General features: G+C 49.6%; 1 protein-coding gene across 2 annotated transcripts in view; it reads right to left on the bottom strand.

Annotated features, from left to right (window-relative positions):
• Positions 1-548: 548 nt before the first annotated feature.
• The window catches only part of LOC144934639 (caspase recruitment domain-containing protein 11-like), a 59,092-nt gene continuing 47,870 nt past the window's right edge, over positions 549-11,770 (bottom strand). For both annotated transcript variants that reach the window (XM_078860671.1, XM_078860681.1), the window contains exons 23-25: positions 8,157-8,284; positions 4,357-4,472; positions 549-2,557 (exon numbers count right to left, since the gene is read on the bottom strand). In XM_078860671.1, the coding sequence (XP_078716797.1) occupies positions 2,320-2,557; positions 4,357-4,472; positions 8,157-8,284 (482 nt within the window). In that variant the 3' untranslated portion in view covers positions 549-2,319. The remainder of the gene's footprint in view (positions 2,558-4,356; positions 4,473-8,156; positions 8,285-11,770) is intronic.

Genomic DNA, 11,770 nt, shown 5'->3' with positions numbered 1-11,770 from the left:
TGTTGAGCGTGTTGTTATTTGCGCTTGGGCACAACTGCCGAAGCAGTCACATCGCTAAATAAGTTGTTCGGCTATAAATGCATCACCCTGTATACTGTGTGGATACGCAGGGATGCATGTGGGTGGCCATGCGAGCACAGTTTGTACACGCGGACGTTGGTAAACCGCTATCACAGCTGTCCACAAGCCATTACGGCTCAAAGCATTAAACACCTGCAGTGCCTTCCCACCGTGAGTGCCTCATCAGGAAACCGTATTCCTCTGCCCGATTTTGCATAAAGTAATTTCAGCAGGCCAGATTTGTTCCGTGTGTGCACGTTTGACAAAGCGTTTCCCCCTCCGAGTGCCTGCGCGTGCGTCTCAGTCGTGTGTGCAACCGCATTTCCTTGTCCCCGTGTCAATTAAGCGTTGCAACGATTTACCGATTAAAACGCGATTCCTTTAATTCAAAACAATATACTCCAAAAGAGACCTATCGTCTGAATAACTTCTTGTAAAAATTCTAGGATAGAAAAGTGACCCGGCACACCTTACATGGTGTGGCTTGAAATAGCGGTGGACACTTGGGTCAATTGTAGGATGCGTGTTTACCACTGAAGTATAAGTACACCGGTGAATGGCCACTGAAGTGGAAGACACTCGTGACCTTTGGTAATGCTTTTGCGCGGGTGGTACAAGTATGAGCCAGTGTCAGAATTTAAAAACACGACAGAATTAGTGTGCCTAAATAGCGCACCCACTTTTGACAGAATTCACTCTGCTGCCACAATTTCTGCATCGTGGCCCACACTGCCCCCACATGCACTTCTGGACTAAATTGTGAAGTATGGAGGTACAAAGTAATCCTCCTATCCAGAAAACTAATTATATACAATACAGCACTGTTATTTGTCTGCGTTTCACAGCTTAAACCACATTGATTATTCACGTGAAATTACCCGTCCTTTTCATTTGCGCTTTCATTTGTTTGGTGTATTGACCGCACAAATGCACACTACGAAAGTGCAGTAAACAAGAATATGGCAGGGTTAAGAGAAACAGTGAAGTTAGCAGCTAAAATGTTATTGTGAAAATCCAGTGAAAATCGGCGTCCAACTTGGCAGCTCCACACATTGCGGATGCTATGTTTACGACACTGGCATACGGGGACTTATCAAAAGCATATAAAGTGTGAAGGCACAATTCCGCTCGTTTATTCTGAACAGTGTCGAAAGCATTGAAACAAAATAACTGCTGAAAATAAAAACAATCGAACCTTTACGATTTTTTTCACTTCACCATTTTACTTAAAGTCGATATCTCTCAAACCAAAAAATAAATCCCACGCAATTCCAGGTGGGATTTGGAAGAAGTGGCATTTTAGAGACAGGCACCAGCGCGGTAACAACGTGGACTCGCAGCCAACTGTCCCCGCTCCATCGAGCGCTTGATTGAGGTACCGCGATGGCGAGGTGTTAGCTACCTCGCCTGGTGTACAGGAGGTCGTGGGTTCGATCCTGACCCCGACGCCAGTATATTTGGAGTTTGCATGTCTCTCTCTCCCTGTGGTCTCATGGATTTTTCTCCAGGCCCTCCGGTTTTTCCCTCCACATTTATGTATTGGCTGCTATACCTTCCCACATAAGCCACTTCGTCAATTGTTCCCAGGTCGCTTCTGAAAAAAAAACTACGTAGCTCAGTGGGCCTTACCTGTCCAACGAGGGCTCATTCGCTTGATAGGGGAAGCCAGGCTCACAAAACCATACCCTGGCACAGATGATTTACCCTGCAGTGCCCATCACATTACGCAAACTCCATTCGACCCCTATGCAGCTCCTCGAGAGAGCCAGGTGCCAAGGCCACTGGCCACGACAGCCACAACCCTGCATCAACAGCTCTCACGAGGAGGCGATTGTGACGCCGTTTCCTCTTTCCACTGTCGAACTGAGCCGAGCTGTGCTGGGGGCCATGCCCAGCCAAGCCTGGCACAGCTCGAGAGGAACTGCGGAACCAGACCTGCACCCGCCAATGCCACGCGCGCACCTCTGCCCCCCCCTGACGAGCCAGACTGAGGTTGCTCACAAGGACGGAGTTTCACAGGTTGGTTCTGCCTCAACTCGGGAATCGGGCAGCGAGAAAAACCACGTGCACTGCGAGGGCCCTGAAGGCGCGGCTCAGATGTGCGGCGGAAAAGGGATGCGCGCACTGACGCAGAACCGCAGGCGATGCGTTTACACGACGCGGCGGCCAACCCCTGCGTGCAATCTACCGGTAGGAGGGGTGGGGAGGGGGGGTTGGGGAGAGACGACTTAACGGCGGCGGTGGGGGAGAAGCTCGTCTTCAGGGCTGCTTCTCGTTGGGCACTGGGTCGGCGAGGCCGATCCACACGATCTTGCGCTGCTCGTCAGCCACGCGCTCCTGCACAGCGCGCGCCAGCTCCTCGGCGCTCGCCCAGCTCTGCTGCCCCCCGGCGCCGAGGCGTGCATACAGGCACGGCAGGGCCTCCAGCGCCTTCTCCTCGGCGCGGCACTGCCGCAGAACCTCCTCGTCCGAGCGATCCAGCTTCCCTAACAGCTTCCTGCAACGAGAGGAGAGCCGCGCGGCCGGGGGTAAAGGCCATTGCGGGGCGGCGGGGGGGGGAGTTGGGTAAGCGTGGTGGTTGTGGTGGGGCGAGAGTGGGGGCAAGGAGGGTAGGGGGTCAATCCCCCCAGGGAATTAAATGTGGAAGGGCTCAAACAGAGTACCAGAGTGAGCCTATTTTACGTCATCTTCAAAGGGAGTGGGATTTTATTGTGAAAAAATTACTTTGAAAGATAACTTTCAGATGAATATCTAGATAGAGCTGTCGAAGCATTCAGTTGTTTCGTTAGTCATAGTTAGGCAATTTGGCGATGTGTCCGTACAAGTATCTTGTCTGTACATTTGTCGGTTTGTGCCACAGGAAATGTTTATCATGCTAACCGGTACTTCTTCCGTCGAATATAAAACACAATAGTCTTTTGTCTGTCTACAAAGAAGTTAGTCAAGACGTTCTGAGAAAGACGTAAAAGGAAATTGAACAAAACTTTTTACAACTTGTTCCCCAAAACATTTTGACAGTACCGCACGTACAGCGTGTTGGCTGGGGTGACCAAAACCACGGCTCCCGGGCACTTGAAGCGAGGCTCGACAGAGGCAGCTAATGTTTAATTTTGAGATAGAAATTAACTTGCAACAGGGAACAAAGAATAAAGTTTCAAGTGGGAACAGCCTGTGGCGAGAGCACTCCCCGGGACGCTCCTGCAGATTTCTAGATTCAGGTCCACAGCCGAGCAGAGGGAGCGAGCTGGACATGTGAGCACCCAAAGCGACCAGTCGATTCGACCACCCCACGTGACCCGCTCAGCTTCAGCTTCTTGTGGCTCTTGGCCACATTAAGTTTTGACAATGTGGCTCATGTGGGGGGGGCGGGGAGGGGAGAGGGGTCAACGTGATTGGCCATTCTTGGCTATAAAACAATGTAAATGCTAAAATTTTACTGACACATTTCTCAATTGGGATCAGACACAGAGCGGAAACAGTCATCCCTTGGCAACACTAAATGGGCAAAGTGTCCACACGGCACGCATTCCCACTGTTCAGGATCCTCCCGAAAGAGACCGAGACACAGCGAGGCTTTTCCGGGTAAACAAGTGTCAATCATAATAACAAATATTATATTATGCTCCCACTGTGTACGCAATGACAAATGTACAAGTGTACAAGGCGCGAGATGACATCAAACACATTTCCGTCCATTAGTGCAGCCGCGCCGCGTGGACGCGAGGGCGTTCAGCGCCGCGCGAGTTCCCCCCGAGCGAGCCACGCAGAGGCCGACCAGTCCGACTGGTCAGCCGCTGTGTTCGGTCTCGGTGCGTTTCGGCGGACGTGAGGCTTGCGGAAGACCTGACTTTTTTTCCGGTGGTTTCAGAGCGGTCCGTCATCTCGCACGTACAACGCAGAGAGATTGTTTTCCGTGTGGGGCTAACGGATTACATTTCAGTAAATGGTGCCCACCCCGAAACCCCCGCCCTGCGATCGGTGGGTCAGCGAGACCAATCTCCTCCCTTCTCTAAATCTAGTAGCACAGCATTTGGGACTTACATCCACGGGGTTTCTGTACCCCCCCCCCCTCCTCTCCCCCATGCCGCGGTTCGTGCTCTGTACCGTGCTCCGACTGAAATATAATTAATGAAAAAAACGGTGGCCTACCCCTTATTCTATGAAGTGAAAGCTGTTCGTCATTTGGACATGTATTGTTTCGCGTCAGCTACGAGACTGTAGAGATCACAGTCGGGGACCGTGGGTTTCATGCTCGGCTTGTGGCTGAAATCTAGAGCTGGGGGCGCCGCCCCTCACCTGATCTTGCGAATGTTCTTGTCGCCGAGACACACGTGCACGATGATGGGGTACACCTCGGCGTGGTGCAGCCTCGTGATGCACTCCAGTCCCAGGTCGAGCAGACAGTGCTTGTTCTGCACGCGCACACACGCGGGAGCAAGCGCAGCGAGCGAGCGGCAGCGATGTTACAACCAGACCTGTTGTGAATCAGTGCTCCCCTTCGCAATTCACCAAAGTGCCACGATTTGAGGTCGTGAATCGATTCAAGGATCTATTCTTTTAATAACCCTTGCGGTGCGTTGCTGTGCATCTCGTGGTTGCAGGGGGGACATGAACTACTTGTGTACAAAAGAGATGGATTGGATCGGAGTGATTTTCACCAGCATGGTTTTATTTGTATGTGGCGAGTGTAGAAATCGATGCTGAAAGGATGAAGCGATGCATCGTTAATTGCCTTCATACAATGATGCTTTATAATTGAGGCACAGCATAATAATTTGCGCCATTATGGAATAAAAAAGTAAGAAAAATATATATTTTTATGCGTATATTCGCCACAAATTATTTTGTGCTGTGCATCATATAGTTTTACGTCAAACTAAAAACAGATAGGGTCCTTGCCTAGAAAACATCTGGAATTTAACCAACATTGATTCAAGTGAGCATGACTTTGCTGGTTAAACACTCAATGTTGATATTGGTCCAGAGTTTTCTCGTATTAAAAACGCATGTTGCTGAAAGCAATGCACTGCCGGAAGGCCGTGTGGCCAATGGGATGTATACAAACACAATTCACTTCACGTGGAGACACAAATATGGAAGGTATATGATAATGATGATTTATTTAGCCTCTAATGTAAGGACGTGCTTGGCAGCGTTGTCAGTGTAACTGTAATAAATGCAATGGCAGTATAAACTGAAGAGAAGAGTCTGTAACCTATCACACTAACCAAGCAAGTCATGAAAATTTCAAACTTCTAACTGGCACAAGACAAAAAAAATTGCAACCATTTGTGGGTTCAACAATGCTGTGTGGGTTAAGTGCCAGCCATAATACCACAATATTACCACTCCAGATGCACAGTAAACAAGTAGGAGGCGTTCGTAGCCATCGAGGCACGGTCCTGACCGCACATACCACTGCAACTCATCTAAACAGTGCCGCTGATGATGAGTGCAACTGGGGCGCGCGCGTGAACTGCCGACAAAAGGGAGCCAGAGCGTGCGGCCTCGCGTCGCTGCTGCCGCAGTCACGCACAGCGGCCATTGTGAACCCGCCTTGTGAAGACCCATTGTGCGTTTGGAAAACCCCGATTGGAGATGACTCACGCACGACCTGTGGATGACGAAATCGCATCGTGACGAGGCGGCGGCCACGCGCAGACGACCAAGTTACGAATTACGGTGTAGGACTAAAAAAAACATGTTCAATCGGCATACATCACACTTTGTTTTCATTGCCAGTGGGATTTTTTTGCGGCGTGTAATGTCGAGCAGAGGAGGATTCGTGTTGCCAATGAAAAATCTGAAAATATCTTTCAAAGCCCATCTTTAAACAATTATTTAGAAATATGCGCTCCTGTTTATGGTGGCCGATACTGCATTTCTGAACGCTAATTGAACGTTAATGCGTCGCACGCTTACATCGGGAAAATGCGGCCTCAAACGTCTACAGCAAGACAAACTGTCAAAGCTTGAGCGAAAACTTACGGCGCTCTACGCAGTGACGAGTCTTTTTCAAACTATCAACGGCATGCACTCACGTAAAAAAAAACATGAGCAGGCTTCAAGCAGAGTGGCTGGTTTCAGTCGAAATGTGTCTCCTCCTGTCAATGATTATTCCACCCCAAAAGTACAGCTTGTGCTCTTCTCAAAAAACTTATGACAAAAACACTGCCACATCTTTGAACATCGTGCATGCTTTGCAGCACATCAGTTTAGCGAGACCTCTGCCAGTGCCGTCTTGGCTCAGAACGTTGGTCAGAATGTGCAAACGGCAGCACAACAAACCCTAAACTCATCGTAAGCGCAGATAAAACCTTGCAGCAGTTGTTACAGACTTCCAACATGTTTGACGTGTCTGCGTGCGTGAATTGCAACTCGTTTTGGGGGGCGGTGGAGCAGCACTTGGCGCACTTTGAACCCAGAAACCTGCTCATGGTCAACACCAGTGATGATTATCTGAACAGTCCTGGGGCCTCCCCTAACTCGGCTCGGCCTAAAATGAGTACCTGGTGCGATGTGGAAATATCACCCCTAGGGACACATAAATGGCCGGGCATGGTGCTGGCCACCCATCCCCGCTGTGCCGTGCTGGCCTTTATAGATGCAGGTGAACAGCACTTGCCCCAACAGTGTTAAGGGTAAATGGGAGACCTTTATCATTGGATTGCAACTCTTTGAGGGCAGTTCACAAAGTCTTTATGAACGTGAAAACATATATATCATGAAGAAGAAAAACAATTCTAAAAATCATATAAGTGTGACAGGTGTGTAAATGAATATATCAATTTATTTACAGCCCAAAACAGGTTGCACCGCTCATATTGATATTACCGAAAAGCAAGAATAAGCGGACGTTTCGGATAATGGCCCTTCTTCAGAGCAGAGAGAGGAAAAGACCATTGCCAGCAATGATCTCACCACATGCAAAAATCTTTTCAGTCATAAGGGCAGTGTTCGTAAATGACAGCCGTAAAATACTCCTGCCTGCGCTTTTATGCCGCTGCCAAACCCAGTCAGTCACTCCAGTGTTTCCCCTCAAGTGAAGCCAAACACGAGACATTGGGTGAGGCAGCAGCTCGTGCCATCTTTTCCGACTTGCAAGCCAAGTCGTTGCTTTGAATCACCTGCACCGAGGCGCTATTGATGCGCACGCACTTTTGTCTTTCGCTATGCACTTGGGTGGGTGCTCCAAATCTGTGAAATGCCACGTGGTCAAAACTGCAATGAGAAATGAGCATAGAGGTCAAAGTGACCCAATGTTCAGATTGTTTTTTTAAACCCTTTGTAACTCTAACAGTATTACGTATATGAAATAGGCATAAATCTCAGTTAAGAAATAAGATCAAATGTGCAGAGAACTTTAAAGATTAGAAATGATTTCTAACAAATAAAAAAAAATCCGTAAAATTAACTTTCCCAAGAACGTTTTTGAACAACCTTGTTTCCTCCACTTCACATCGCAAATCTTCTTTCAAAAACATATCCTGAAGCAGACGATGAGTGCTGGACACAAGCACATTTGCCAATGTGATTTGTAACTTTAATCCTTACCCCCGTGTACATCGTTCAATTTGAATGTGCAATTTAATTGAGGGACTACTGTGTGTTTTCTTGCTGTGGTCTGAGACTGTTGTTGTTGTTGTTGTTTTGCCGTCTTGCCCGAGCTTGCATTTATTGCATGAAAAATCGACAGGCATTGAAATACCTTTGCAATTTATTTATTCCTTCTTAATTTTGGAGCTTTCGTGACTGCAGGAATTATTCTTTGGTTCTTTCGGTTAAGTCACGTGACTTAACCGAAAGAACCAAATAATTATTTATTCCTTTTCAGTGACTTGCCCACCCTTTCCTATACTTTGTATTCCTTTTGTTGTAACTTGCCGAGCCGTCCCAGGACGTCCCCGGATGGACCATCTGTGACAAAAAGCTTCATAGCTCATCGGACAGATTCCTCGGCCAGTCTAAATAAAGATTCCGATTCTGAACGATTTGCCCTGCGATTTCCCCCCCCCACCCTCCCCCCCCACCCCATCGCGGCCTCGACGTCGGGCGGGCGGTGCAGGGACATGAGCAGGATGCAGCAGCGGACGCACCGTGGCGATGACCTCCTCGACGCCGCGGACGCTGCACACGGTCACCACCGAATTGTTCTTCTCCTCCCTCCAGCCCAGGAGGTCGCCCTTTCGCTGCCTTTCCGCCAGCTCCTCTCTCTGCGCTTCCTCTGCACGCGTCGCGGAACACGAGGAGGCAGGAACGCGAGCGGCGAGGCACAATTTCGCAAGCCGCAAACCTCAAGCCGTGCAGTCGTCCGCACGGGGGTAGTATTTACGCACGGCCAAAACATTAACAAAAGCGTTTGCTGGAAGTGGTCGATAGAAAATAAAAATGCTTTTGCCAATTGTCTGGTTTAACCTTTGCTGTGATATCGCACAGGAGGGGATGCTACGGCTACGAGCACTGCGGCTGGCAGCACTAGCCACCAGTTGCTTACGTAGTCCGCTATTGATATTGACCACACTGCAATTGGGTATGGATTTCATGTCGATTTAACCGAGGTGAGGTTAAAGTATTTGTTGTGACCTGCTCTGCAGACATACACGGTGGCGTGTACGTACATACGCATACACGTACGTTGATACATGTTTACATCAGTGCGACCAAAGATAGCCACAAACGCACATAAACAAAAAAACACAAAGGCAGGCACCGAAATGCGTGCGTACACCATCGTTATATTTACGTATGCAAATGCACCAGCCTGAATTTGCGGCGGAAGGAAGCACGGATTACAGGGGATTGCCATGCACCAAAATCGCGCACCGTTTAGATGCCACGCATCCGTAAACAGCGAGCGAGCGCGCACGCACTGGGAATTGGCAGACGTTCCGGCTCGGGAGGTCTCTTCCCCCTTTTGCGGCGACGAGTGCCGCCAGCCCCGTGCCGCCACTTTGTTTGTGAGCCGTCTGCTGTCCTGCAGGAGAGTCCGTCCATTCCCCCAGGGCCACTTTTTTCTTCCTTTAACCCTTTTCTAGTTTTATTGTTGCCAGTTCTTTTGTGTCCGCCAGATTGTGCTGCGGTCAAACAGAGCACACGGGAGAGGAGACGTTCTTTGTCTTCCGTGGAGGAGCCGAGGCTACGCGGGTCTCATTTGTAAAATGGGCGGAAGTGATGTAACGGGCCCTCAGTCTAACATCCTTCAAGGGTCCATGGTGGACAAAGTGGGTGCATTTGTACAGCGTTCTCTCTGTGCCCCACTCATGAGAACAACAACAAAACTTTCGGCAGAGTTTGATCTAAGTATGTGCCCAGCAAAAATGTTAACAATTTAGTTTTGTGTGTAGTTATTTGTGACTAGGGGAAGAAGAGACCAACAACTTGCTACAAAGTGAGCACCTAATCGTTGATATGGTGGTCAGCAGCACTGTCGAGGAAACGTACAAATGAACTCGATCTCTGTGCCGGACACCCAGAAACTTACAGGTTTTATCTCACGAAATGTTAAGGCCAAATATACCGCGGCACAAGTAAATTTATCCTCTCAAAGCCACCCTAGCCGACTACATAGGAGGCCCAAAGATGAACTATTTTAAAACTTCTAAAACTGGGATCACGCCGGATAAGCGGGGCCCCGATTGTCGGTCGACCGATCACGTGCGGCTCGGAGGGACCTTAGCGGAGGCGGAACACGCCTCTTGCTGCCCTTTTTGGAGACGGGAGATGATTTATTTGCACAAGGAAGTTGCACAACCGTACATTTCCCAAACAAAAGCTGTGCGTGCTGTCGGCTTGGCCTGGAGCCCATGTGGGGCCCGATGCCATCTGCCGGCTGAACCATGAGGAAAAAAATCTGTTTGGTGTGTGGCTTTGAGCTTCACGAGCCGGTGGTGCCATTTTTTGGGGAGTGTTTAAAAAATACTACCCCAAAGGAATGGCTGCCAGGTTATCTCATCAAATCAGCATAAAAAACCCAGCAAAACCCATATCTGTACATAACTGCCAAGGGCATAACTATTTCCACCTTAAACATGTAAAAAAAAGGCAAGAGGTCCAGCACTGGAATTCCTTGTTCACATCACATCTGGCAGAAGAGCTTCCACTGGAGCCAACTCGAGAGGATCTTTGGTCTTCTCTTCCACGTCGACAGACGTGTTGGAAGAGGTGGCGGCAAGCCACGCCTTTAGCCCTGCTGCACGCAACCTGCCGATGGAACTCACCGTAGTGAACCCATGCACACTCCTGGGTGGACAGAGGCGTCGTGGGGGATTCGTTGTTTCAACTGCCGCGCCTGGAGATGGATCGAGTTGCCGACCTCTAAATTGCGAGTTCAGTGTGTTAGCCATTGCACCGTTTCCATCCTAGTTGTAGGTAACAAGGCGAGGAATAGTTCAGCCTATTCGGACGGTTTATGATAATCTTCGTTAAAGCAATTCGACGCCACTTTGTGAGGCGTTGGCAGTGGCGGTTTTATGGGTTAGCTGATGCCTGTCATAGGAACGTGGAATTTCCACCGCTTACTCACGACTGTAAATCATAGATAAAAACCGAATTCTTGTCGGAGCCGGGCACACTTTGTTTACTCGACTTTGAGGAAATTACGCATTTGCCGTTCTGTATGTACTGACCGTCCACAAAGTCCACCGAAACTTCACAGCAAGCGTCTAACGCTGCATTCCAAATGGCGTCCGTGCGTAATCTCGTCGCCATCTCGGCAGAGCGGAATCCGTTGCCACGTTCGCTTGTTTTGCGCTGCACGGTCGTTACGTGTGTATGTATGTTGAACTTCTGTTGCACCGTACGTAGCCAACCGTGGCAAATCGGGAGGTGCGGGGTTGGCGCGAGGAGGGGAGAAGCGTCACAGGCGCACAGCGTTGCATAGTCGGTGGAGTCGCACGCTGCCGAGCGTACTGGGACTGTCGCAAGAGGGACAAAGAGAGTTCTTGCTCAAATGAGCACCGAGGATGTGGCTCTTCTGCTGTCCGCATCCCTGAGTCAGTGGTGGATATTCCCCATTCCTATGACAAGGGCGAGTCCATCCACAGGGCAACCACTTGACTTTTTCACAAAAGTGGATGGGCTGAGGCAAACCCCCAACCAGGATGTGAACTCACAACCTTGCGATTGCGAGCCACTCGCTCTCTGACTCAGCGACCAGGCCGGACTATTGGACAGTCTGTATATGCCATTGTTGAGCTATTTTAAGCTCTTTACCCTGCATGATATTTCATAAATCATGAATGCGTGCACCGTAGTCTCACAAACAAATTCTGATTCATATAAACAATGGCCGTGCACATTTTCACGGACAACACTTTGCTTGCGTGTCCAGAAATGTTGCGTGTATACACCGATTGTACCGCCATGTAAACATTCGCGGGCGTGCACACGAACTGTACGCAACAAAAACATCTTGTGAGGTTTCGTCTCTGCGCCACGATCATCGCTGCTTCGAGCGGAGAAAGATGAAGCCGCTTGTGCCACTGTGGCTCTGGGACCCAGGCCAGCAGCTCCGGGGAACGGTTGTGTGGGGATAGCAGCTCTTGGAAGGTGGGACGGGGGAGGCGGGGGAGGCGGGGAAGAGTTGATTCTGCAGCGAGCAGAACAAAATAGCTCGTCATGCTGGGACTAATAAGACGTTTGGCACAAATCTCTTCGGTGTTGGAACTTGCCGTTCGTCGCATGTGCCGCCTGTGTGGGACGCGTCGCTCGA

Source organism: Lampetra fluviatilis, chromosome 1 (assembly GCF_964198595.1).
Source record: "Lampetra fluviatilis chromosome 1, kcLamFluv1.1, whole genome shotgun sequence".
Taxonomy (NCBI): Eukaryota; Metazoa; Chordata; class Hyperoartia; order Petromyzontiformes; family Petromyzontidae; genus Lampetra; species Lampetra fluviatilis.
The sequence above is the reverse complement of the archived record's forward strand: the minus strand, read 5'-3'. Positions and strand labels throughout refer to the sequence as shown.